Raw genomic sequence first — 26,544 nt, forward strand, 5'->3', positions numbered from 1 at the left:
TGAAAATATAAAAATAAAGAAAAAAATTAATTTATTTAAAAAAGAAGCAATTAAAAAGAGTTTTTTATTTATTTGAAGATTATTTTATTCAGAATTTTTTGGTTAGGTAAATTTTTATTACTGGAAATAATATTTGTATTAATTTTTTAAATCTATATTTTTAAATAATTAAAAGAAGATGCTTTATCTAATAATTAAATTGAAAAATTATAAATTTATCTGAACATATCATATTAATAAAAATTATTAGTTTAATAAAAAACTTTAAAAATAAATGATGTGTTGGGAAGGGTTTATTTAGTAAAAATTATAGTAAAATTATTATACAATAATGTATGTATAACATAAAACAATGAGAAGTAGTATTTTATTAAAGTAGTTTATATAAAGAATATTATTTATTTTTATCATTAATTTTTATTTAAGTCAATCATTTTGGGAAGTTTCCAAATATATTTTAGTATTGCATATAGCCAGCAGGAATGGTAGAAGGCATTCCAGAACTAAATCTTCTTTGAATTGAAGGTTACTAAGTATTCATTCCATATGGTATAGTATTCATAGAATTAGCTGCACTTCCAATAGAAGATGTGGAATTATTTGACATTGCTTTAGGACGAGGAGAGGGAGTTCTGTCTCTAGTGAATCTGTATTAGAAGCCAATATCGTCAAAGTCAGACATTTTTGTTATTTTTGTGATAATATTTTTTTTAAGATGTTTTTTTATTTGTTAATGTTTTTTTTTTATAATTATTATTTTTTTTATAAAACTTTGAGCTATTTTAAAACAAAAATATTGACAAAAATATAAGAGTCTGATCTGATTATTATGACGTACTTATAAAAATAAAAATTTGATTAATAAAGAAAGAACGAGAATAATAGGTTATTGAGAGAAAAAAATTTATTATAAAATAATTAGAAGCTTTTCTGATAGAATTTTAATAATGTTTATACATTATATAAAAATTATACTTAAAGTTGATTTGATTAAATATTAATCACTCGATCAATTAATTACTTATTTATTATATTTTGCTTACTAATTGTCTATTTAATTTTCCAAAATTATAATTCAAATTTTGAAGATCAACAATAATACTAATGTATCACTTTTTGAAAAAACTGCCTACCTTTAAATTTTTTTTAATTTTTAGCTAAAGATTTTAAAACACACTTTAAAGAATTGAAATATTTTGTGATGAAATAGTAAAATACATCTAATGAGTACACTCAAATAATGAGAGATTTCTCAATAAATTCCTTTCTCTAATTGTTGATTGAACAATTATGAACTATTTATAATCTTTTCCCCATATGTAACAAAAATAATTGAAAAATTGATAATTAAATAGTGTAAATTCAAAAAATTATAATAAAAAGTAATTTGATTCTATTAATAGTTGATTTTCTTCTATTTAATCAATATTAGTTTTTTTCTAAAGTAGTATATTTAATTTACCCAAAAACTTTTAAAAATCCACTAATTTTTTTTTGAATTTTTCGTGTAGTTTCATATCTCTTTTCTGAATTACATCTCACATTAATCTAAATAAATTAGAAATAATCATATTAATCTATTTTTTACAGCATACTATAAACAAGGTCTTTTTATATGAACAATTTTTAGTCTAAAAGGGTCCACTATTTTAATGTTCTATCATAACACAATTGAGTGAAGTTTTAATTTCATTCATTCTTGTACTATAGAAAAGAATTTTAAATTACATGAAAATAATACTTTTTATGTTTAAAAATTGTATCTAAAGTAGTCAATGTTTAAATTTTTTTGTTTACTTTAAAAATATGCAGAAAAATGATTAGCTTAATAAAGTTGTGGTAATAATTTTTTTGATAAATATGTAAAAAAATTATTACAAAATATCTTAAAAATGTACAAAAATTTATGGATACAATGATTAGAAGAGAATTAGTTAACTTTTTTGTAATAATTAAGTAAATGAGTGCTTGTTTTTGTTTTTTTCGTTTTTTTGGTATAATCCCAAAATAGCATTTTGATACCAAAAAAAATTAATTACTTATTAGAATAGAAAGAGGTATAGTTTTTACGTCAATTAATTATTATAAAGTTTTATTTATGACGATGCGCACAAATCCTTAATTTAAATTAAATAGCTATTCTAGCTAGAGCATCTTAATCTTTATCAATTCACCTCCAAAGAAACAAAAATTCTTTGCTGAAATTGTTTTTAAAAGTAAAAACACACTAACAGAATAAAATTTGTATTTTTTCTTTAGGAATAGCCATTTTTAGCCAAGTTTTTGATAAGATAATATGTATATTGTTAGTAATGATATCTACAAATATTAATTCATAATTCACTGAATTTTTTAAGTAGAATTAATTTAGATTTTGTATTGATTGCTACTAAAAGATGAAAAATTAACTACACTTATTGATTGAAACACACATTAAAAAAATAGAAATCTTGCAAAAAGAATTAAGTGTGCTTATTGGTTTATATAGAGTTTTACAATAAAGTTAATCACCAATAAATAGTTCATTAATATCTAATAAATTTTTTGTTTTTTTCAATTTACATACTTTCTAATAATTTATGTCTCAAATAGGTATGAAAAAGCTAGGCGTAAAATATAAAAATCAATATTAATGGATAAATATGACATAGAAAATTAAAGTTGACAAATTTAAAATACAAGATTTTGTAAATTATGCTTAAAAGATTTATTAGATTTGCTAATAATAGCTAAAATATTACAAAATTTAATTTTACTCGCTGCTTAATTGTTTTTTTTTTCTTGATTTTACATATCAGTTAAAGTGAACTAAATAAATAGAAATTTTTTTAAAAGGAGTACATTCATTCAAAATTATCTTTGAAAACTTCAGAAATATAATGAAAACAAATCAATCTGTAAATTTGGTATTAATGTAGTGTTGTAATTAAGTTAATTTAAAAGATGAATGGATGAAATAATACATTTAATATTAAAAACATAGACAAGATAGTTATCAAGAAAATAAATATGCTTTTAGAATCAAAATTTTTTCTAAAAAGTTTTGTTTAGAAAAATCCTTGTTATTATAAAAGAATGATTTTGATTTAATAACTGTGTATTTTTCTTTGCTTTTTAATATTGAATTGATTATATATATATATGATATAATGGAGCTATTATTTTTTTAAAATTCAATTTTACTAATTGATTTATTGATTGATCAATAATAAATAAGGTTGGATGATTAATATAAAACTATGTAAGTGTATTATTTATCAATTGTCTATAATAAGAGAGTTATAAATTTAAGATCCATCAATTTTATTAATTAATTAGTTATTAGTTTCTTGAGTCTTTTTATTAAATTACTAATTTATATTTTGTATTTTTCCTATCTTTCTTTTGTTCATTATTGGTTTTTGATGATTAAAAACTATCATAAATTAATAGAGGTAATAAGTATTTTATGATTGATTAGTCTAATAAGGTAAATAGTTATTGTTATTTTTTGATTAATATATTTAAGCTGCTTTTGTTTCATTAGTTTTAAGATATTATCTCTGATATAACGTTTTTAAGTTAAATTAATTGCTCTACATATCTATATTAAAAATAAATATATAATTTAAAATGTTTGTCGTATGATAATATAAATTAATAAATAAATTGTAATAATTAAAGTTACTTAATGTAAAAGATTATAAATTTAATTATTATTATTTATTATAATAATAGCAGAAATCAAAAGAAAAAAAATTATAATTTACTCTATAGGAAGGTTTTTAGTATCACAAATTTTAAAGATATTTGATAAAGTTTTGATTTGTTTAGAGGAAATCTCTTCATTTATTTTAACTTTAGAGAAATCTTCATCATTTATTTACTCCTAATTTTAATTATTTTAATCAATATCTTTGTAGCCTTAGTTTATTTATTCAGCTTCTTATTAGTTTTACTCTAAGCTATTATTAAACACAACTTATTCTTCGATTGAGTTTTATTAGTTATATTCTATTCTATTTTTTGAATAATCTCTTGGGTCATCTGGTTATAGAGCTTAAATATCATTGTAATCTTCTATATAATTATCTGCTTTGAGTTATTTGGGTTCAAAAATCTATCCATCGTTTTAAAAATTAATCTTTTAATAGAGTATATTCCTTATTGAGTCGTCTAATTCTTCACTAGATACCTTTGTGTCTTATTTTGATCCTTAAAAATTGCATGTTATATTATCTAAATTCGATTAGTTAGCTTATAAATAAGAACGTCCACTTTTTCCATTTGAGGGGTTATTGGTATTGTCTTTCTCTCTGTTTGAAGTATAAAAAATTGAAAGATCATTATTTGACTTTTTTATAAGATTGAAATTCGCTATGTAGCTATCATCATTTTCTTTGTTAGAGTAGCTCTTCATAACATTCGAAGAGTTGATGGCAGATGTTTTTAATTTTTATTGAGAATTATTAGTCTTTAAGCAAGAATATAAGTTAACATTTTAATTTAGTTATTCATTATAGGGTTATTAATTTTCATTTTGTTGATCTTATTAGTTGATCTGAGACATATAAGAGTTGATGTTAATATGTCTTAAATCTGCTGATTATTTTTTAGCATAATTATTATATTAACCTAGCATAGATCTGTTTTAATTTAATAAATTTTATTTTTTATTCAATTTTGTTAAATTAATTTTATAAAAATGTTAAAATTTTCTATTACAAATAAAAAAATATTTCAAAACAAATTTTCTAAATATTTAATAAAATTGCATTTATTCAAAAATGAATGGATTTTATGAGTATTTTTATATAGATTTCTATTTTCATTTTAGCAACAAAATGGGATGATTAGCTTAATTTATATATTTACAATCTAGATAAAGGGACAAATTTTTAGTTAAAATATTTAATTTTTTAAATTACCTTTTTTAAGTGGAGTTGCTGGTTGTTTAGGTTTCTGAAAAAGATTCTTTGAGTGGCTTTTTTTAGTCTAATTAGAGTTAAAATTTCTTTTACTTTTAAGTACTGTAGATTTATTACTCAAGCTATACTTCATATTATGGCTTTTATGCTTACATTTATATTTATTATGGCTGTGATACGATTGGTTTCTATTGAAGTGGAGTATTTTAAATTTTATTTTATACTGAAGCAAGAAATGTTTTGTTTTCAGTAAGAGGAGTATTTTAGATATAGCCTTATTATCCATTGTTGAGTAGTTGAGCACTTTGATTTCTTTTATGCTTTCCAATTATACTATATTGATTTTTATCTGAGTATTCGTTTACTTATGATGTTTTGAGTAGGTTTGAAGTGTTATATTAAAATATATCAACCCTATATAATTTTTAAATGTAATTATAAATTAAATTAACAACAAAAAGTGAATATCTTTTTAAATTTTTGTTAGAATAAAGAATCAGATTTAAAAATTTTGAACTTCATATCAGTTTTATCCAATTGTTAAAAATGATTCATTTACAAAATATTTATTTTTTTTACTTTTTTTAAATTGGTGTATGGCTTAAATAGGCATTTTAACTTAAGTAACCTATTGGTGAGTTTTAAATAAGGTTTGGTGTGTTATTAACGAGACTTGGCGATTATTCCCTTGACATATGAGCTGAAGCTAGTGCTTTTTTTTGCAGCTCTCTTTATCTTTGCTCTATAAATTCAATATAATTATTAGATGTTGAAGTTTGAGCAGGATTTTGCAAAAGCTAAAGTAGCCCTGATTTTTCTTTTTATAATTTATCTTATTTAGAAAGATCAAGTTTTTATTAAGTTTAATCATCTTATTTAAGAGTTGAAGCTATGCTTAAATAACTTGGCTTCCTTGACATACTATTATAATTATTTGCTAGTTCTATTTAATTTTTAGTTTGATTCTCCATAAATTTTATTTCACTATTTCTTCTCGAGTTATATTTTGAATGTTCACTTTAGTACTACTAATCTCTATTAACTCTTAAATTGCTATCTAGGTAATTTTCAAACTTCAATAATAAATTGCTCGTAGAACCTTTTCCTTTATCTGTTTCAGTAGGAATACGCTGCATTTTGTTGACTTACAAAATCTATTCTTGTAAATCCTATAAAGTTTACTGTTTATTAAAAATAATAAATATAGAAATCAATTTTTATTATTCTTTTTGGAGTATAGCAATCATTATTTAATATTAAGAAGGAAGATTATTTTATTACACACTTAAATGGAGATGGATTAGTCTATAAATTAGCCTGAAATTTATAATTAAAAATTATTATTCAAACTAACACAGTAAAAAAATAAATAATTTTACTTTAGAGCGCATTACAATATTTACAACTTTCTTAAAAGTGAGCTTTTTGTACTTTAAAAAACTATAATAATGATAATCTATCTATCTATATTTAAACGACAAATTGTTTTTAACTGAATAAATTAACTTTTTAATTATTTTAAGCCCACTAATATTTTTTTGCAAAATCTTTCGAAGTCGTCATAGTGCTATTTTAATCAAAATTAGATTTTCCCATTCATTTTATTTAATATTTAATAGAATGCGACAATAATGTGTTCAAAAATGAAAAATGGAATGGTAACCCTTTTATTCAAACCACAATTTATTGTATTCAACTTATTTATTTTTTTAGAATGTTTGAAAAAGTTTAAAACACAATAAATAAAGTATTTTGTTTGTTTAAATAATGAACTTTTTAATAAACATTAATTAATAATAAAATGGTATCTGTAAAAATGAATGTTTATTAAATTATATATATAAATTAACCATTTATTTTTTATTTGAAATATAAAATTATAAACATTTTATTTTATTCATTTTAATTAATTCATTATCAAAAAATAAAAAATTACTTTTTATTTCGGAAGAAAATTCGAATTTCTTTTTCAATAAAGCAGTAAATATATTATTTTTCAAATAGGTTAATGCAATTAGTAACTATAAAAATTATTTTGTAAATAATTTAAATTTATGATTTTATTTTTGGTTAAATTTTTAAAAAAATGAAACTCAATGGTATTTGATTTTATTTTGTAAGAAAATTTTAATTGTTAAAACAATAATACATTAAATAAATTAATTTTTTAATATTTTAAGGCAATCATTATCTAAAAAAATTTTTAGGAAATAATTTAAATTTATTATTTTATTTTTGATTGAAATAATAAATAAAATTAAACTCAAATAATTTTACTTTTTATTTTTAAAGAAAATTTCAGTTGCTTTAAACAATAATGCAGTAAATAATTATTTTTTAAATACATTAAGGTAATTCTTATCTAATAAAATTATTTTGGAAATAATATAAATATATTTTTTATTTTTGATTGAAGAAATAAAAAAATACATCTCTATAATATTTGCTTTTTATTTTGAAAACAAAAATTGTTCAAGAAAGATGCAGTTTAAATATTATTTTTGAAGTATTTTAAGGCAATTATTATCTAAAAAAAAATTATTTTAGAAAAAATTTCATATTTTTATTTAATTTTTGATTGAAACAATAAAAAAAGATACTAAATAAGATTAAATATAATATTAAAATCAAAACGTTATCAAATTATCATAACAATATATAAAAACATAATAAAAAATAATTAAAATAAGAAATCATTTTACAAAAATTATGATTTTATGTATTACTTTTAAAATAAAATAAAAAATATATTGATTTATACTATATATTATATATAATTTTAAATATCAAAAGTCAATAGCATTAATTACTCTGAAAGCATTATGAGAGAATACATCAAAACAGCGAACTTAAAGGAAATTAGTTAAAAAGTAACCCATAATTACTCCTAAGATAGTATCAAAAGTAAAGTGGCACATAAAATAAACTCTAGCTGTCATAACAAGAATAACAAATGCAATTAATATCATTTCTAATCTATCATAATCAATTGAAATTCCCATGAAGAATTTCATTATGAAATTCACTTAATTATAAGAAAAGATAATGTTACAAGCAAAGTTGACTGCTTAAATAGAATCTCCACTAGGAAGAGAGCAATTTTATTCTTTTTATCTAAAAATGCTTGATTTATTTTTTAGCCATGGAATAAAAATTGGTCTTTTTCTTTTTAAAAGCTTTTTAGTCACTAAAGTCATAATCAGATTGCAAATTATACAAAACAAATAGAAGAGAGCCTAGATGATTGAACTTTCTTAGCTTCGTTTTAAAATACTAAAATTGAAGGCATAAACCAGGCAAATAGGAACTATAATAAACGAAGGATTAAACATCAAAGCAAATGGATACAATATCATAGAAACTAATTTGCTGTCGAGTTTGTGCAATAACTCGCTTATCGCTTTATCAATTCTATCTAAAAATCCTAGCATAATCTAAAAGTAAAATATTAATTTTTTTAATAAAAATAATAATTAAAATCAAAGATCTGTCTTTCTGTGAGATAAAAAAATGCTAATTAATTTCATTAAATAATATCTAAAACAATTTTGAATAAATTTTAAAAAGTGTTTACTTTATCAAAAACTAAACAATTTATTTATGAAGCTTAAAATTATTTTATTGATAAAAACAAATCAAATAAAAACTTCTTTATTTGAGTAAAATAATAACCCAATTAAATGAAGAAAGATAATTCAAATAATTTTTTTTATCATAGTCATTTAAAATTGAATAAGAATTTGTATTATTGATTTTAATATGTATATTTCAAGAGATATAAATTTGTAATTTATTTTATTTTATTTCTAATAAATTCAGGTAAAATGTTACATTTGTAAAAATCTAATAAATATTTATTTATTTTGTTCCTTTCAATTCAATGATGGATATTTGTTTTCATGAATAAAAAATAGTAAAAAAATTAGAAAAGATTTTTTAATTATTTTAAAATGATTGGTTATTTATTTGCGCATTTAGCATTCAAAACAAAAAAATCTTAGCATGCTTATCAATGGATTTAGTTAATATCAAAAAATCAAAATAAATACCATGAATTTATTATTATTATTATTATATTTAAAGGCTTCATTTAAATAAAGGTTATTAAATATATCTAATTTTTTTTAATTAAGTGCTGATAGTGTATAGTCATTTATAATAAAAAGGATTAGCAACAAAAAAGTGAAGCATAAGTACTAAATATTTTGTAGTCAGTAGATAGTTTTTAAAATGAAGTTTTTTAGTTCTCTTTTAGCTGTCCAAATACTTATTTTAACAAGCTTAGTTGAGCTTTCATACCAAACTAAAATATAGTTTATAGTCTAGCCATATTATCCAGCAGTAATTTGGTAGAAAATCAAATAATTTACTCCAAAACTATTCAAACTCACAAATAAAAAATTAATATATTTTTAATTATGCAAATATAGCTAACCAGATACTCAATCATTGCAGATAACAGGGATCGAAATCGAAATAGTTAGAGAAGCTTTAAGTTATTTAAATTATTAAGGTATTTAAAAATATTTAAAGTAATCTATATTTATAAATATATTTCAAAAATGAAATTAGAAAATAAGGACTACTCTTTTACCTGCGAAAGGAATTTTTAAGAACTGACTAGCTCTATTTAAAATCTAAGCTTTCTTAAAAATACAACATTTTAAATAGGTATTGATTAATCAGGAATTTCGTCTAAAAATTTAGCTTAAGGCTTTAAATACTCCTAGCCAATATTTTCAGGTTATTATGTAGTCCTTTAGCATACAAGATATACAGCTAATTATTTTACATTTACTTTCAAGTAAATATTTAAAATTGACATTTCATTTAACAGTTTAGATATAAAATGTTTTTTAATAATTTCTAATTTTGAAATAATTAGAGCTTATATTATGTTCCTAATAGGAGTTAGTTTTATAGCTACTTATTATGCTCTCAAACATGCAGACTCATAACGATTAGGGTGGCTAGAGTATGCATTTATTGTTTCTTCCTCATTTTTCTTAAATAGAGAACCTCTTATTTCACACGCGAAGGCAAAATCGATTCAATATGGTTTTTATTTTTTGAGTGGATTGGTATTCTTGTTTGGAATAGCTGTATTTATTTACTATTTACTTGAAAACCAAGCAAGTGAAATATTTGAATATTCGTAACTGAATGGGAAAGATATTTATACAATTTATGGGGATTCTAAAGCTTCTTTAATAGTAGATAAAATTAATGCAAAAGAATTTGATTATAAAATCTTCAACAATACTTCTTCTGAGTTTTTAAATTATTATGACACATAAAGAACCTAGTTCACTATTCACAAAGAGTACTAAGGATTAACTCTACTATCTTATTTGTAATAATATATTTTTATTCAAAGTTAATCTTTTACTCTTGTTTAAATTAAATTTTCAAATTATAGATTTTTTATTTTAAGCTTTTGAATTCTTTTAATAAAATCTAAATAAAAGATATAAAATTATTTACTATTAACCTATTTTAGATGTAATGGAGATATGCACATGATTGGTCTTCCTTATAATTAATTTGATGGATTGGTTTATAATTTAAGTGTTCCTGATACCTTAATATAGCAAATAGATTCAGCTTTACTCTAAGTTCTAAATAAAAAAAGTGTTTAAGAAAGAGCTAGAAGCTACTAAACTAAATCTGGGTAGATGTGTTAGGCTACACCAGCTGATTATATTAGGTTCTTTCATGGTATAACTTATTATGATCTTTGGGGCCTTTTCTTAATTATTTGGCTTCTGCCTCTAATATGGATTCTGAGGAAGCTTCTTCTTTCTTATTATAAAAAATATCATCCAGTCTATTATAAAGAAGCAAAATAAGAAGGGATTATAGAGTATGTCTCATATAAAAGAGCTCATGATTGTGGAGTATTAGTTGATGATGAGCTATGTAAAGCTCAAAAAAATCTAGGTATTCAAATTACTTTTGCAATTGATTAATTAAAATTAATTAATTATATTTAGAGTAGGATGTTGCTAAAAGAGACGAACACGGTATAGATCCATTAGTAGAACATTTATTAGATGATAGATAAATAAATATGGATTAAATTAAATAAGCCTATGAAAAATCTAAAAAAGTAGATTTTACCAATTTTAAGAAACTGAATTCTTCAATAAATGATAGTTTTAACAGCAGTAGAAGTATGGCATTGAGAAACCCTAATAGATTTAAAGGCTACATTAAAAATCCAGATGATGCTTGTAATTAAGGTAGTGCTTTTGATTCTTTAATGCCAACAAATTAAGATGGAATTGAACTGACTCCTTTACATGATTATTTTAGACTTAAATTTGGATAAAGTTAGAAAGATAATAACTCAATATTCTTTTAAACATTAAATAGAAAACATTAAAATAATTAAGAGGGTGTTGGATTAATAAGAATGCTTTCTTCTATTCAACCTCCTAATGCAGATTTGAGTTCTATCCATGGATAAATACTTGCAAACAATTCTCATGATGGATCTTTGCCACTTGGGATGCTTTATTAAACTGAACAAGAAAAGAAAAATAGATTTAGGTAAAATTTAATTTTATTTGTGTTAAATATTTATTAGTTACTATGAAAAAGATTCAACATCGTTAAGCAGTCTAAAAATTAACAAGGAGAAGGGCAATTATTTAGTTCTTAGATTAAAAAATCCAACTTGGGAAATTAAAATAGTTTACCTTTAATAAATTTAGAAGAAGATGATGATTATGAAGATGATATTTTACATAATGGAACGAATAAATAATATTACGATTAATTTCATCACTTAAAAAAATAGAAATCTAAAGTGTAAGGTGAAAATCAAAATGAGAGTAGGCTAAAGCTAAAGCACAATAATTTCATGGGATTAGATGAGTTACCATCTCCATAAAAATAAAAATCAGAAACTGTTATTGATATCACTAATCAAAATATAGGTAACAATTAAAACGGAATAATATCAAAAGATGGTTTGAATTCATCAGTATAATATGAACACAAAGGTAAAGAACACATGTTTATAAGAAATATCAAGAGGTCATAAACAGGCTTAAATAAGCTTAACTCGTTTATTTTAGAAAATCAAGAAGATATCGAAAAAGACTTTAATTATGAAAATCCTTCATACCGAGTGCAACCATCTGCAAAAAAGCTTTTAGAAGATTTAGAAAGATAAAACTCATCTCAATTAAAGTAAGAAAATAAATAGAAAAGGAAAGTTATCGAACATTAAAAGTAATTAGTTGATTAGTTCTTTAATCAACATTAGACTTTGGTAATAAAAGATAATGATCTAACTGTTGAAGTGCTCACTTTTAGGGATGATGAAAAAAAGGAGTAACCACAAATATATGATTTAGATTCTCATAAGCAATATTCCTCAAATAAATCAACAAAAAGATGAAACTTAAAAACTAAAATTTTATTGAATAAAATACCATTATTTATTTATTTAAATTTTAAAGTAAAAATATAGATTATTTATTAATTATAATAAATAAAACTTTAAATAAAAAAATTTTCAAGATTTCATACATATAATATAAATATAATTTCTGTATATTAAATGTATTTATTATATCTACAGTTTTAAAATATTTTTAAAATGTAACTGGCTAACTAACTTAATATCTTATCTCAAATATTAGAACTAAATTAATGAAGAAAAAGTAATTTTTGATTAAATCAATAGATTTAACTAAAAAATTAATCAATGTCTACTTAAGATAAATAAATACTTAAAAATTACATCAAACGATTTATCATTTTGTTTCAATTAATTTTTATTTTGAAGTAAAATTAATTTAAAAAAGATAAAAATTTTTGAGTGGTGTTTATGAAAAATTAGAAAAATTTCTTTTGAAAAATGATATAAAATTATGTAATAAAATATTTTTGATATTGAAAAATGTTGAAAATAAAATTTAAATGCCAACCATTTACCATGTCTGTGATGGGCAATTTGTAAAAAATAAATGAAAATTTATTTAGTTAATCTCAAATTTTGTGCCATTAATTTTTTAGAGAGAAATTAAATTAAGTAGCAGATAGATTTTGGTTTCTTGGATTATATTTCTCACATATTTTGTAATTTCAAATTGCAAATAAACTATGAAATTAATATTGATCATTAAGAAGGTATATTTAGTTATTTTTATTTCTAGAACTAATTAAAAAAAAATTGTTTGCGTATTTTGCTGATTAATTAAAATGAACCAATTTTTTTTATTTGATAAAAAAATTTAATGAATTCTGATAATTAGATAAAATGAAAAAGTAAGTGGGCAAATTGATAATTTTAAATGATATTAAACAAATTAAAATATTTATATGTTATAAAAATATATATTTAATCTTTTACAATTTTACATTTTCTATGAAAATATTTTATTTATAGTAATTAAAATGTGTTAAATTTATATTTGGATAAATATCTTGAAAGGAAACTTTTAAATTCTGATGCATATTGCATTGATTAAAATAATGTTATTTTTCTAAAAGATCAAATAATTCAGTATGTAATTTCATTAATTTATTTCATTTCATCAAATTATCTTTAGACAAATTACACATCAAAATTTTTTAAGGTTAATTATATATTTAAATTTTACTTTCTTCTTGAATGATCTTAAAAATTTAGTTAAATTATAAGCAATTATCTCTACTTAAGTTAAAAATTAAAAATAAATTGGGAAATATTTATTTTAGAATCCTAAAAATATTTAATGGGTTAAAAAATAATTTTTTGGAGAAAATAAGAGATTGGCAATATAAATTAATGACAAAGAATATTTTATTGGATTAAAAGAGGGAATTATAACTAAAATGATATTGAATTAAATTAAGAGATCATATTTATACAATTTAATATATATTATAAAATAGATAGTTTTTTACATATCATTATATGATCTAATTAATTTTTTTTATATTCTTTTTAATCATTATATTGTAACTACTACAGAACGATATTTTTCATTGCATTATTCAACTTCTCTTATAAGATCTTCAGAAACACCTAATTCTCTTAAACTTTCAGAAAAATACTCACCTACTTTATCGAAATTAGCATTAGATACTCCCATGTACTTATGAACTTCAGTTAATTTTCTGCCATACCACCTATTTATTTATTTAGTAATTTAGTTAATTTGGTAAATTTAAATATTTTAATTTGAATTACTTTTCAGAGCCACCAAAAGCAAAGATATTGAAGTCAGTCTATTTCTTTGTTTGTTTGGCCATATCAACATTTTTGAAGAAAGGCTTCAAAGTCTCATCCTTCAAGACCTTAGCATAAAAACTTTTAGTAGCTTTAGCAACTACTTCATCACCTCCAAGTCTAGCATTTAAAGACTTCTTCATTGGGCAAATCTAAGCTCCAGCACTCTTTTTTGTGTACTTGGTATAAAAGTAATAGGTGAAAAGTCCAGCAGTAATAGCACCAACAGCTATTTTTACAGCATTACCAAGCTCTACAGGGTTAATTACTTCAGCAGTATTTGACATTTTATAGGAAAAATTGAATTCTTTGATTTTATTTTCTTTAAGATAACTTTAATTGGATTATTTATTTATTATTTAATATTTTAGATTTAAAAATCATATATTTAAATAATATTATATAATATTAATACGAAAGAATTTGTAATTTTTTACTTCTTATGTGTGTCATACACCCAATTTAAAAAACTAGAATTAATCCAGAAAAAACTAAATTTGCTATCAACGAAAGTTTAGAGAAAATTATATTCTTTAACTTTCTGATATAAACTTTAACTGAGATAATAAAAAACTTTTGGATTAATTAAAATTAGTTAAGAATATTTGATTACAATGAATTAAAAGATAATTTAATTATGAGTTCATCAAAAAGATTGAATAACAACTAATACTTAAAGGCTTAATTAAATTATAATAAGCTTAATCAGAATTAATTAAAATTAAATATCTCTTAGAAATATTAAAAATAAATAACGCAAGTAAGTGATTAAGTATTCTTAAATTCAAAAATTAATTATTATTTGATCTCTTTATGATACAAATTTTAATGACTCATTCATAACTTTATTAAATAATCTTTGTATTTATTTTCTTCTTTTTTTCTGTTTAAGACTCCATGTTTAAAGTTATGAAGACAGCTTATAAAAAAGTTTGAGTAATATTCCTGCATATTTTATTTAAAAATTTATACAATATACCATATATTCCAAAGCCTAAGAATCTTTGATTTTATATATTTTTGAAATATTTATATTAATTTAAAATAATTACTATTGAAGAATAGTTTGTAATTATTTATAAAATTACCAAAAAATATTTTACAAATACTCTATAAAAAAATAATTCTTTGCTTTTGTACTACTCTCTTAAACATTTTCTAAAATTATAAGTAAAAAAAATTATTAACAAATAAAGAATATCATACAATTTTTTTTATAAATATAAAAATTTTAAAAATAAATATAAATAAATTTATTAATGAAACAATAAATGACAAAAACATTTTTTTTAGAAAATTAATAATTTTTATAATTCGTTAATTTTAAACAACAAAATAAATTATACAAATTTATATTAAATCATAAAATAAATTAAAAAAATGTATTTCTAATAATGATTCTATTTAATTTAGAATAAAGGCTAATATCTCTATACACCTTTTTAATATATGATATCTTATCTATTAGATTAAATATTATACCTACAATTCCTTTATCAATCTAAAACATTTCTATTTCTAATCAAAATTAAAACATATTTAAAAAATAGATTTTAATTTTAATAAATATTCAATATTTTCAAAAACAAACAAAAAATTTTAAGATATTGAGGCTTAAAAATAACAAAAATCTTAATAAATTAATTTCCTTTTCTAACTTATTTATTAATTTTCTATTAAAAAAAAATATATGTTTATAATCATTTACCAATATTAGTTTAAAATTAAACACAAAGAATAATATATATCTGCCTTAGAGGAGCTAAAGGAAAAAACTAAAAGCTTTGAAAATACTAAATTATTTATTCATTATTTATTTGTTAGTTTGGATTTTAAAATAATTTATATAAAATAAACATAATAGTAACTTTAAATTTATACATTAATATAATAAAAGATTTAAAGCATTAATAATACTCTATGAATTAATAACAAAAGGAAAAGACTTTTGAAAAAATTAAATATTTCAAAAAAATTGATTAAAGAAAAGAAAAGAAAACAAAAATTTAGTATTAAGAGAAAAATGAGAATTTAAAACACTTTATTGATAATATTTGCTCTTTCAGGATTGGCTCTTTGTTTTGATTCCTAATACTGCTTAAATGAAGGTCTATCTAATAAGGATTGTGGATGGTACACTAACTGTTTGGAAAATGCTTATAGCTGTGGATCAGATGGCTATCCTGTAGGATATGGCTTTAAATACTGTAGTAGATTTGTTGAAAAGTACAACAACTTCTCAGCTCCTGCTAAGAAATGGATCGATGGTACTTTATCTTGCCTTAAAACCTCTTTGAAGGATACTCTTGTCAACAAAAGCAAGTATACCTGTGACAATGTTAAGAAAATTGCTTTCGATTCTCACCCTAAATGTTATGTTGAAAATGGTTTCTGCGAATTATTCACTAAAGCAGATATCTAAGAAATCTATTCTACCATCTTATCCCTAACTTCTGTTTACTAATTCATGGATTTCTTGTCACTCTAATCTATCAAGTAAGTAACCGTCGTAGCATATGAATGTCTTCAATCTAAACTTTGATTATAAAATTTATTTAAAGTACAAATTTATATTTATCTATTTGAAATATAGAAATTTTATTAATACACTTTAGTGACGTGAATTGAATCTTTTATTAAAATTTATAAATGCATTTTCCTTTAATAATTTTATCCTAAGTAATCCACTACATATTAAACAAGAAGAAAAACTATAAAATTTATTTTTATATATAAAAATAGAATGTGTTGTAAATGTTTTTCATTTTAGAAGGAAATGTAAACTTAATTAAGAAATATTTTAAAATATTTATTTTCCATTCATGAAATCAAAGAATATGTTAACTCAACAAAGTTTTCAACATAGCTAATTCTTACGTTGGTCATTCATTAATTTTCATTTAAACATTATATTTTTTATGACATTCTAAAAACTTATTCAGACATGTTCTTGTATTTCATAATAAATCATACAAATTTAAACTAATTCAAAGCATAGTTTATTTAATTTGGCTATTTGATCAGAATTAAAATCATAATTTTCAATTTTTGATGACGAAATAAAAAAATTATTTTTATTTTTTAAACTAGAATAAATTAGTAATTTAAATTTAAAAGATTATTAAAAAACTGTAGTAAATTTGATAAATTTATTTATTAGATGGTTATCAGAATTTTTTGATTTTGCTAAAAGCTAACAAAGGTTATCTATCAATCTTTAATTTATATATAAACTTTTTAATAAATATTTAACGTTTAGTCTTTGTTAAAGTTACAAAACTTTAAAATTTAATATTAATTACCTGATAAAAGCAAGGAACACAAAGATCAAATATAATAAATAAGTAGCTAGCTAATATGAAAGAATCTCGTTTAGATAAATTATCTAGACCTAAGACGGCAGTTAATAGCCATATGAAGTAAATGCTCAATCAAAATGAAGATGAGAAGAAAAAAGAACTACAAAAAAAAGAAATGATTAGAGTTTAAGATGAGAATGGAGAATTACCTCTCATTTTTTAAAAGAATCCAGTCTTTTTGGTATTTGAAAATAAATTATAAGCAGAATTATTCAATGCTAGGTGCCATGATACAGGCGAAGTAATTATTTAATAAAATTGAGAAAGATAATTTGAAGAAAATGTCATCAATTATTTTATAGTAAATTGTAATTATTTTTTCATAATTTCAAAATTAGCATATTTCACAAGAAAAAGCTAAAGTTTTTAAAGAAGAATTCAACCGCATTAATCTTAAGAAAAGCAAAAATATCTTAAACTTATATTCTATGCGTTTGGGTGTAAATTGTATGATTACCTTAAGCAATTTGCTCTAGGATCCAAAGCTGAAAGAATTTGACTCTTTGAATTTAGCTGATAATGCTATTTCAGATAATGGTATGCACTCAATTAAATCGATTATTGCAAATACTCGCATTAAACACTTAAATTTATCTTCTAATATGATCAGCGAAGCTGGATTAGAAATGATTGTAGATGATCTCAGTAAAAGTGCTGTGCTCAAAAGTTTAGATTTAGGAGTATAAGAAGGAAGTATACGCAAAAATTCCTTTGGAGTAGATGGAGCTAAATGCATTGCAGCAGTTATTCTATAAAATAAAAATATTGAAAGCATTAGATTATAGGACAATGACGTAGGTATCACTGGAGGTGAGATTATAGGAACAGCATTAAAATAAAATAGAACTCTCAAACATTTAACTATAGCTGAAAATGAGCTTAAAACACCTGGCGCTGAGTTCATTTTAAAATCTGCTACAAACATAGAGTCGTTGGATTTAGGTAAAAATTATATAAAATCTGGTATTGGTCCTACTTTAAAATCATACTTAGAAAGTAATGCTAATCTAAAAAAATTAAATCTTGAATATAATGAGCTACTTGTATCAGGTACACGTGATTTGTCTATGGGTTTACTACTTTCTAGAAATTTACTTTCTTTAAATTTAAAAGGAAATGGAATAAGAGATGAGGGATTGTAGCTTATCAGCAGAGTATTTTTTTTATTAAAATGAATAAAATAAATCTTAATTAATACTTTTTATTTTAAATTAATGAAGGTTTTATGTGATAATTATGTTTTAGAAGAGCTGGATGTCAGTCTCAATGAAATTACTCCTATTGGTATAAATTATTTGGCAGAAGCTCTTCCTATGAGTAATATTAAAGTGCTCAATTTAAGTAAAAACCTTTTAGGAGATGAAAGCTTAATGATTATTGCAGATAAAGCAGAAGGAGCTGAGAATCTTAAGCTTTAGAGGATAGAAATTAACAGTTCTCGTGTTGCTGATGCAGGTAAAAATTAAATAAATGTTTCAGTTTTAAAAAATGAAATTAAACTTAAATAGGCATTTTGCATTTCCTCGAAAGAATAGAGTACTTTGAGAATATAAAATCTATTAAGGCTATTGATAATTTTATATCTGAGAAGATTGAAAAAATATTATTAGAAATATTAGAAAAAAACAAAACTCTTGTTGAGTTTTAAGTAAATGGTAACAGATTATCTCTATGTTGTTTAAACAGGATAAAGAAGATTTTATAAAGAAATAACAAAGAGCTCGAAGAACGTGAACCAAATAAAATTAGAACAGAAATATATAGATTAAAATATGAGTAGCAAAAGATTGAGGCTGCAAGAAGAAAATTAGATTAGTAAGAAAAGGCGATAAATGAATTAGAAACTCAAAAAAATCAGCTTGAACATAAGCTCCAAAATTTAAAGAAAACAGAAGAACACAAAAGACAAGAGTTGAATGGAAAAATTTAAGACTAAAGGGCAGCAATACAAAAAAAGAAAGACTTGATAGGTAAAAAAATATTAAAATAAATAATTAAGTATTATTCTAATAAATAAATAAAAATTAATATAGATTAAAACAATGCTAAATTTGAGTTGCGAAAGAATGAATTATTAGCCGAATTGAATAATTTACAGTAAGAATATGATGTAGCTTAGGTCGAAAGAAATAAAGTTTTCAATGACTTAGAATAATTAAATTCAGATATTAACAAAATTGAAGTAGACTTTAAGGATTAATTAGATAACTTAGAAAATGAGCTTTAAAAGCAAAAATAAAAAAAAGAAGAATATGATAAAAAGAATGCTGATCTTAATAGTGAGTACTCATAGCTTCTTAAATAAGAAAAAGAACTATCAGAGTATCTTAATAGTTTAGAAAAATAAAAGGCTGCTTAAAAAAAAAGCAAGAAATAAAATGCCAGTGTCACAAAATTGTGAAAGAACTATCTATATAAAAAAAAATAAAAGTTTAAACTAAAAATTGCAATAGTATAATTTTATTTCATATTATTTCTATGTAATAACGAGCATAGCAATATGTAAAAATATGTTAAAGGGTCATATCTTTTAGTTTAACTTTTACATATTAATAAGCAAAAAAATATTTATTTTTATCAATTAAATTTATTTTTTTAAATATAAATTTGTTTGGCAAAATATAAAATAATCAATTGTTACTTGTTAGTCAAATTTTATTTTTTAATCATTAGTCAAATTTAAATTTAAGGTGGAATTAGTGAACAAAACTCTATAGATTATTTATTAAATTAGTACTTTATAATTAAATAGATATTTGATTGATAGAGTAGTCAAATATATCATTATTGTAAATTCTTACAAATAACACCCATCCCCTTTTACAAACCTTTATTATATTTTGAGTTTAAGACCTTTATGATGAGCTTTAAATAGATTAAGATGTTCCTTAATAAATGAGTCTTTATGGTATATTTATTGTTTAAATTTAATTCACATAGTAGGAAAATTTAAATAAAATATTTACATAAAGCTTTGTAAAATTTATGTAGTATTTTTAGCCGTAATCTTTACACATTTTCTCAATTTATAGTTTAAATAAATAATTAAAAAAATCAAAAAATAAAAGAATATTTATTTAAGTATATTTGTAAATTTTAATTAGTAATAACAATATAGGCCTAGATGGTAGCTTCCAAAATAGCTAAATGTCCTACTCTCCACTTTAACCCTTTACCTATAGTAATTTTTTACACATTTTCTCAATATATAGTTTAAATAAATAATTAAAAAAATCAAAAAATAAAAGAATATTTATTTATACGTCAAGCATTAACTTATTAAATACTTGTTAGAAATTTTTTAACTCTTATTTGTTAATAATGTTGATATCCATCCATATAACATTTTATATAAAATAAGTTAATTTATAATAAAAATTTTTTGTAAAATTATAATTGAAAATATAATTATAAATAATACAGGCAATACAGAGTTTATTTTTTATTGTTCTTTACTTATAAATTTAGATGATCTTAGTTAATGCTCAATAAATATGATATACTTTATTTTTATTTAATTAATTACACCTTTATTGGTTTGTTCTAGTTTTATTGATATTATTTGTGGTAAAATTTAACTTCACTTTATTTAAAAATTTGTATTACAAAATTAGCAAATTTTAGATTCAAAATATTAAGATAAAAATTTAATAACTAACTAACTAACTATTGCACTAAATATTTTAGTGTTTGTTTGTTTGTTCGTTTTTAAAGTCAAACTTTTTTCTTGTTAAAAGCTTCTAGGATATTTGTTTATTATTTTATTTAAGTTTAGACATTCTTTGTTTGGTTTTTCCATGAGGTTATTTTTTATTAAGGTATTTATTGTAAAGGTAATTATGAATGACTATTTGGTGATACAAGTTTTTATTAGTTGAAAGGGGAAGTTAATTATTGTGGTTGTTTGGTAGGGGATATTATCTAATTATATTAATACTATGATTGCTTTGTAAAATTTTTTAAGAAACTCAAGTTGTTTTATTAATGATCAGGATTCTATGATTAAGGAGGTTGTTAAATTTGAATATTAGAATTATTTTAGTTGTTTGATATCACTCTAGGTGTACTCTAACATGATATTATAGAATTATTGGTCACGTCTGATTAATCACCTTCAGTATTCTACCTTTGAGAAAACAGATTACGCTTCATTAAAGGTAATTATTGTTATTATTACTATTGTTCTGTTGCTTTTTTAACTAAAATATAAAATTTTGTTATTAAAATAAATAAATAGTCTTAAAAAAATTACATTTATGAGGAATGAAGTTGGATGTTTGATTTTCTTGTTAAGATTCTGTTATGCTATCCATATTTGGTTTAATATATTTTGAGAAAGTTGATGTGTTTTAGGCTTAGAAACCATAGTATGATTATCCATTTTTAGCTACATTTTATATTACTGTTGAAAGTTATTGTTGGGCATTACTAGTAAATTAGTATTAGGGGTTTTATTGATTTTATGTAGGGTTTATTTCAGCATCAAAATTAATCATTTTCTTTGAATAAACACTTCTGAGGTTTTGATTACTTACAAGATTTTCTTTTAGTAAAGGAGATTCATTGTATGCGTACAACATTTGTGTTTGAGGTGTCATATGACTTGGTAATTTACTAATTGATTTACGAACGTCATTTGGTAGAATTGATTTCAAAGGTGAAGTAAATATAGGAGTTGCTATAGCAGGATTCCTTGTAATTATTTCACTCTTACTTTATTTATGATTGCTTTAAGGAGAGGATATTTCAGAAATTTAAAACTCATCCTTTAAACTTTTATAAATTTAAACGGCAGCTTCTTTAACAAAGCCTAGGTAAACATTATTATAGTATGATACTATAGTATCTAGCTTGTTAGGAGCAATAGGCATTGCATAAATTAGCTCTCTCATCATAGCCTTATTATGAGAATTTAATTCCTTTATTTAAAATAATAAATATAATAAGCATAAACATTCGGGCTTTTAAATTTTTCTTGATAAATTACTTCATATTTATTTAAGATCTATTTGAAAATAGTTTCAGATTTAAAAAGCTTGCACATGATATAGATAGAGCAAATCACTAATTGATCAATATGTCTTCCAAGAAGGATATCTGATTAATTGGCTAAAATATGTTTCATAATCCTCCATACAGCTTCACTTATTTTGTCATTTAATTTTAATGCACTACAAACTTGATTAATAGTATAAGCACACTAGTGTAAGACTCTCCTGAAGAATTTCTTTAAAATATATTAAAATTTTAATTAATTTTAATCAAAATAAAATCTTTGATTTGTTTTAATTTTTTTTTTTCTTTAATATAATTATTAAACATCAAAAAGAATTACCTCAATAGCACTGCCTTATTAGCGATCATCAAGTAGCTTTTTAGCTTATTCTGTATCTTAAATATAAGCTTTTACAAACTATAAAAGCTAAGAATCTTATCTCCAAGAATAATAAGATACTATCTTTACCTCTAAGTCTAGAATGTGAGCCTTTAAAGAAACAGGCATAGTTTGATCTAATCTCATGATGAAATCCATAATCTTCCATAACTCAAACCAATTAATATCAATAAAATGAACTAACTTTTAAAAGTCTATATAGGATACATTAAGGATAAAGTAAACAGATTCGCAAGCACAAACTAAAACACCTTTTTAAACATTTAAATTAACAGATTTCTCCTCATTGTAATACTCGTTTAAGATTCTATTTTTTATTTAAAAAAAAAGCTCAAATACGCTAATAAAATATTTTTTTACCTATAAAATAATGATTAAATCTATTCCTTTCTTTACTCTTATTGCTACTTATTTTCGAATTCAATTAATTTGTTTATTTAATCATCTAGCCAAACGTCCAAATTTTCAATTTTCTTTTTCAGTTCTAAAGCAATGCTTCCCTTTGTAAATTAAAAATAATAATTAATAAAAAATATAATGAAAATAAATTAATTTACTGTTGAGCAACTGTTAATATTTTTTCTAGAAAGTAGCCAGTTATACATTTCCATAGCATTACTTGTTGGTGTAGCAGCTGCTCTACTCAGTGATGATTACTATTTAACTATGTAAGGGGAAGTAACATTAAGATTTGAGACTTTGAAATCTTATATTGATTTAGATTCACTTAATGATTCTACCATATCATAATTAAGAAGCCTTTATGAAGCATATTTAGCTTTACTATCTAAATGAGTTTAAGGATTTGTTTACTCTTACTTTTTTGCAACTGAAGAAGATGAGTTGCTTGAAGAAGAAATAGAGCTATTTGATGTATTTAAAAGTCCATATTTTTCTAATGGAAAAGGTGCTGCTTACTTATTATTGACTCCTTATCTACTGAAAGGAGTAAAATTATTTGGATTGCAAGCTCTTTTCTTATCAATAACAAAATATTGCAGATCCAAATCAATCATTATATTACTTGTATAATAACTGCTTAAATTTTCTATATTAGATTCAATTAATTTTGGTCCGAATATTTAGAATATATCACCATCACACTATAATAAATTTGAGTCGCAAATCTTTTTTAATAAATTAAAATTAGCACATTATTTATTTTAATGATCTTAAAATTGAATTAAAATTTTCTTTATCATTTTTTTTATTCCTAATTTAATTAGTTAGTTATTTGGATTTTTTTTTTAATTTACTTGAAATATAAATATTTATTTGCAAAGATATTTAAATATTACTGGTTTTAAAGCATTGACAAATCTGCTAACTGTAGCTTCATATTATTCAATGTCTTAAACTTGGAAAAGCTTCAAAAGTTCTTATTTTTCATTTCCTTTAGTTTATTCTATTTTTTTTTTAGTTTAAAATTTTTTGAAATTATTAATAAAAAATTTTAAGTTTAATTAATTTGAAAAAAATTTTAAATTATGTTGTGTTTTTTCTCAACGAATTGCTAAATTCAAAAAGAGAAATAAATAAATAAAAATAATTACCCAAGAATTAGCCAGTAGTGAAGCGCTAAGCACCTTTCAATAGAAATTGGAATACAGCTGGAATAAGCAAAGTGGTCTCTATTACAGTTTCGTGCTATTCTATTGGATTATTTAAATAAATATTCGTTAAATCATAGATTTATGTTGCATATTAAAATTGTGAATATTTGGCGGTCTTTTTTAAATTCAAAGATTGCATAGAACATCTTTAATTTGAAGGAAATAAATAAATATTTAATTAATTTGCAAATCTTATTACATTTAGTGATTATTAATAAAAGCCAACAAATATGCTTTAGTTATTTATTGTATTTTTTTTATTGCATATTTTGCTCTTCAAATTAGAAGTGGCGAAACACTTTTTCAAATTTATTAAATATAGTAAGCATATATGAGAAAGATTCTACTATTTGCACTATTTCTTATCTTGCTTCTTCGTAAATCTATCCAAAAGTTGTCCATTCCTTTAGTGTTATCATAATTTCATCCATCTTCTCAGTTTGGTCTTAGATAATATAAGACAGAGAAGTAGGGAAGCTATTTTAATTGAATTAATGTTTTAAAGTTTTTATAACAATGAGCAAAGCACATTTCAAAATAGTATTTAGCTTTTCTTCACTTACCTAATTTAAATTATGTAATAATTAATATTCTTTGTACTCTATAATAGTATTGCGGTGTTGTTATAATTATTATCACCATATTTTAAAATAGCTATGAAACAAAATCAAAGGAAATAAATAAATAGTACGAAGTATTTTGTCTTTTTCATGTAATCTTGAAATTAAAAGAATGCTAGATCGCATAGTTGTTGCGGATAATTTAAAGAAGAGACAATTTTTTTAATCTCTTATTAAGCAAGTTCAGTAATTTCCATTTATGTGAATGTGTTGGGTTTTTACTCGATTGAAATAAATATAACCTATATATAGCCTAATTTGTATGCAGCTAGTAGGGGTGAAGCGTTTATTCAATAATAAAACTTTTTAAATTCCTTTTTTTAAGTAAAATGTTTTAGATTCCTTTTAATTTTATAAACTAAGATTAGCTACTAGCTATAGTAATTATGTGTGTGTATTTTATTTATTTATCTCTTTGTTTCTAAATATTTATTAGTTGATGAATAAATTAAACAAATAAATCTTTTCTTTCAAAATTTAATTGCTTTTTAGAGTATTTCAATTATTTCTTACCTTTTATTTGATTTTCCTATCTATTTATTATACTTTATTATTAATTAAAAGATATATATGTAAATAAACTAATAAATAACAAACACTCTTTTGATCAAGTATATATTAATTCATTAGAAATCAAATCAAATCAAATTTACATTTAATATTGAATACCTGCTTCATGATGATTATGATATCTTATATCCTATAACGTTTTCAAATTTCAAAAATTTAATTTTAAAATCTAAAAATACAAACAATATCATTTGGTAGGCTCAATTTTTTATTCATTTACACACAATCACATTTTTAACTCAGATGTATTTTTTGTATTCATTTTTCAGTCTTCAACAAATTATTTCCCGCCTTTTAAATTTTTATATTTATAAAATAAAATAAAATTGATATTTAAAATATTTATTTTATTTAAAATTTAGCATGAAATTTAATAATTTGTTTTTTATGATAATTTATTTTTTATAAAATCAGTTAAAATATTTTTTAATTTAATTAAATAAAAATTAATTGGCTTTAATAATAGTGCAATATTTTATTTATTTAGATAATTATTAAATATTCCTTTTTTTTAACATTCTGAATATATTTTTTTCTATTTGTTATTTAATTGATTATAAATGGTTAAATAATGAATTTATTTAATTCTACTATGTTTTAACAAATAATTATAAAATTATCAAAAATAAATAAAATATTTAATAAAAAATAGATTTCAAGTTAATTATGAAAAATGTTTTATTATGATTAAATAAATAGTATTTTGAACAATTTGTCTTTTTACTGATAGTGATTTAATAGCTCAAAACAATCTAAATAGTAATAAATTAAGCTAAAACAAATAATTTTGAAAAAAATTAATGAGGATTAATTTAAAATTTTTATAAAATAATTTTAAAATTATGATTTATTTT

The 26,544-nt window shown here is 21.6% G+C and overlaps 8 protein-coding genes across 8 annotated transcripts; 3 read left to right on the forward strand and 5 right to left on the reverse strand. All coding sequences in view use genetic code 6, as the record gives it.

Moving 5' to 3' along the window:
- Positions 1-430: 430 nt before the first annotated feature.
- Positions 431-757, reverse strand: TTHERM_00439110 (hypothetical protein; the record flags this gene model as incomplete). The annotated part of the gene is made up of 1 exon (XM_001017808.4): positions 431-757. Exon 1 carries the CDS (start codon positions 680-682, stop codon positions 431-433), a length of 252 nt encoding a protein of 83 aa, XP_001017808.3. The 5' UTR covers positions 683-757.
- Positions 758-3,519: 2,762 nt separating this feature from the next.
- TTHERM_00439100 (hypothetical protein) lies at positions 3,520-6,298 on the reverse strand (the record flags this gene model as incomplete). Its single annotated transcript, XM_001017807.2, has 6 exons — positions 3,520-3,583; positions 3,750-4,625; positions 4,908-5,321; positions 5,487-6,088; positions 6,189-6,224; positions 6,287-6,298. 6 exons carry the CDS (start codon positions 6,296-6,298, stop codon positions 3,520-3,522), a joined length of 2,004 nt encoding a protein of 667 aa, XP_001017807.2.
- Positions 6,299-7,594: 1,296 nt separating this feature from the next.
- TTHERM_00439090 (PAP2 superfamily protein) lies at positions 7,595-8,366 on the reverse strand. The gene has a single exon (XM_001017806.2). The coding sequence runs from the start codon at positions 8,336-8,338 to the stop codon at positions 7,694-7,696; it is 645 nt and encodes a 214-aa protein (XP_001017806.2). The 5' UTR covers positions 8,339-8,366; the 3' UTR covers positions 7,595-7,693.
- A 616-nt stretch (positions 8,367-8,982) lies between these two features.
- TTHERM_00439080 (transmembrane protein, putative) lies at positions 8,983-12,528 on the forward strand. The gene is made up of 7 exons (XM_001017805.2): positions 8,983-9,256; positions 9,338-9,420; positions 9,480-9,711; positions 9,793-10,260; positions 10,408-10,847; positions 10,901-11,459; positions 11,511-12,528. Exons 1-7 carry the CDS (start codon positions 9,138-9,140, stop codon positions 12,313-12,315), a joined length of 2,706 nt encoding a protein of 901 aa, XP_001017805.2. The 5' UTR covers positions 8,983-9,137; the 3' UTR covers positions 12,316-12,528.
- Positions 12,529-13,852: 1,324 nt separating this feature from the next.
- On the reverse strand, positions 13,853-14,420 carry TTHERM_00439070 (protozoan/cyanobacterial globin family protein; the record flags this gene model as incomplete). The annotated part of the gene is made up of 2 exons (XM_001017804.1): positions 13,853-14,033; positions 14,095-14,420. 2 exons carry the CDS (start codon positions 14,418-14,420, stop codon positions 13,853-13,855), a joined length of 507 nt encoding a protein of 168 aa, XP_001017804.1.
- Positions 14,421-16,156: 1,736 nt separating this feature from the next.
- TTHERM_00439050 (stanniocalcin family protein) lies at positions 16,157-16,675 on the forward strand (the record flags this gene model as incomplete). Its single annotated transcript, XM_001017802.1, has 1 exon — positions 16,157-16,675. One exon carries the CDS (start codon positions 16,157-16,159, stop codon positions 16,673-16,675), a length of 519 nt encoding a protein of 172 aa, XP_001017802.1.
- An 815-nt stretch (positions 16,676-17,490) lies between these two features.
- On the forward strand, positions 17,491-19,893 carry TTHERM_00439040 (hypothetical protein; the record flags this gene model as incomplete). The annotated part of the gene is made up of 5 exons (XM_001017801.1): positions 17,491-17,733; positions 17,831-18,646; positions 18,713-18,947; positions 19,001-19,462; positions 19,526-19,893. 5 exons carry the CDS (start codon positions 17,491-17,493, stop codon positions 19,891-19,893), a joined length of 2,124 nt encoding a protein of 707 aa, XP_001017801.1.
- Positions 19,894-21,206: 1,313 nt separating this feature from the next.
- Positions 21,207-25,317, reverse strand: TTHERM_00439030 (retinoblastoma-associated-like protein; the record flags this gene model as incomplete). The annotated part of the gene is made up of 10 exons (XM_001017800.3): positions 21,207-21,691; positions 21,745-22,411; positions 22,480-22,719; positions 22,828-23,194; positions 23,248-23,387; positions 23,445-24,014; positions 24,186-24,292; positions 24,441-24,539; positions 24,700-25,063; positions 25,192-25,317. 10 exons carry the CDS (start codon positions 25,315-25,317, stop codon positions 21,207-21,209), a joined length of 3,165 nt encoding a protein of 1,054 aa, XP_001017800.2.
- Positions 25,318-26,544: the final 1,227 nt, after the last annotated feature.

Source organism: Tetrahymena thermophila, assembly GCF_000189635.1.
Source record: "Tetrahymena thermophila SB210 genomic scaffold scf_8254607, whole genome shotgun sequence".
Taxonomy (NCBI): domain Eukaryota; phylum Ciliophora; class Oligohymenophorea; order Hymenostomatida; family Tetrahymenidae; genus Tetrahymena; species Tetrahymena thermophila.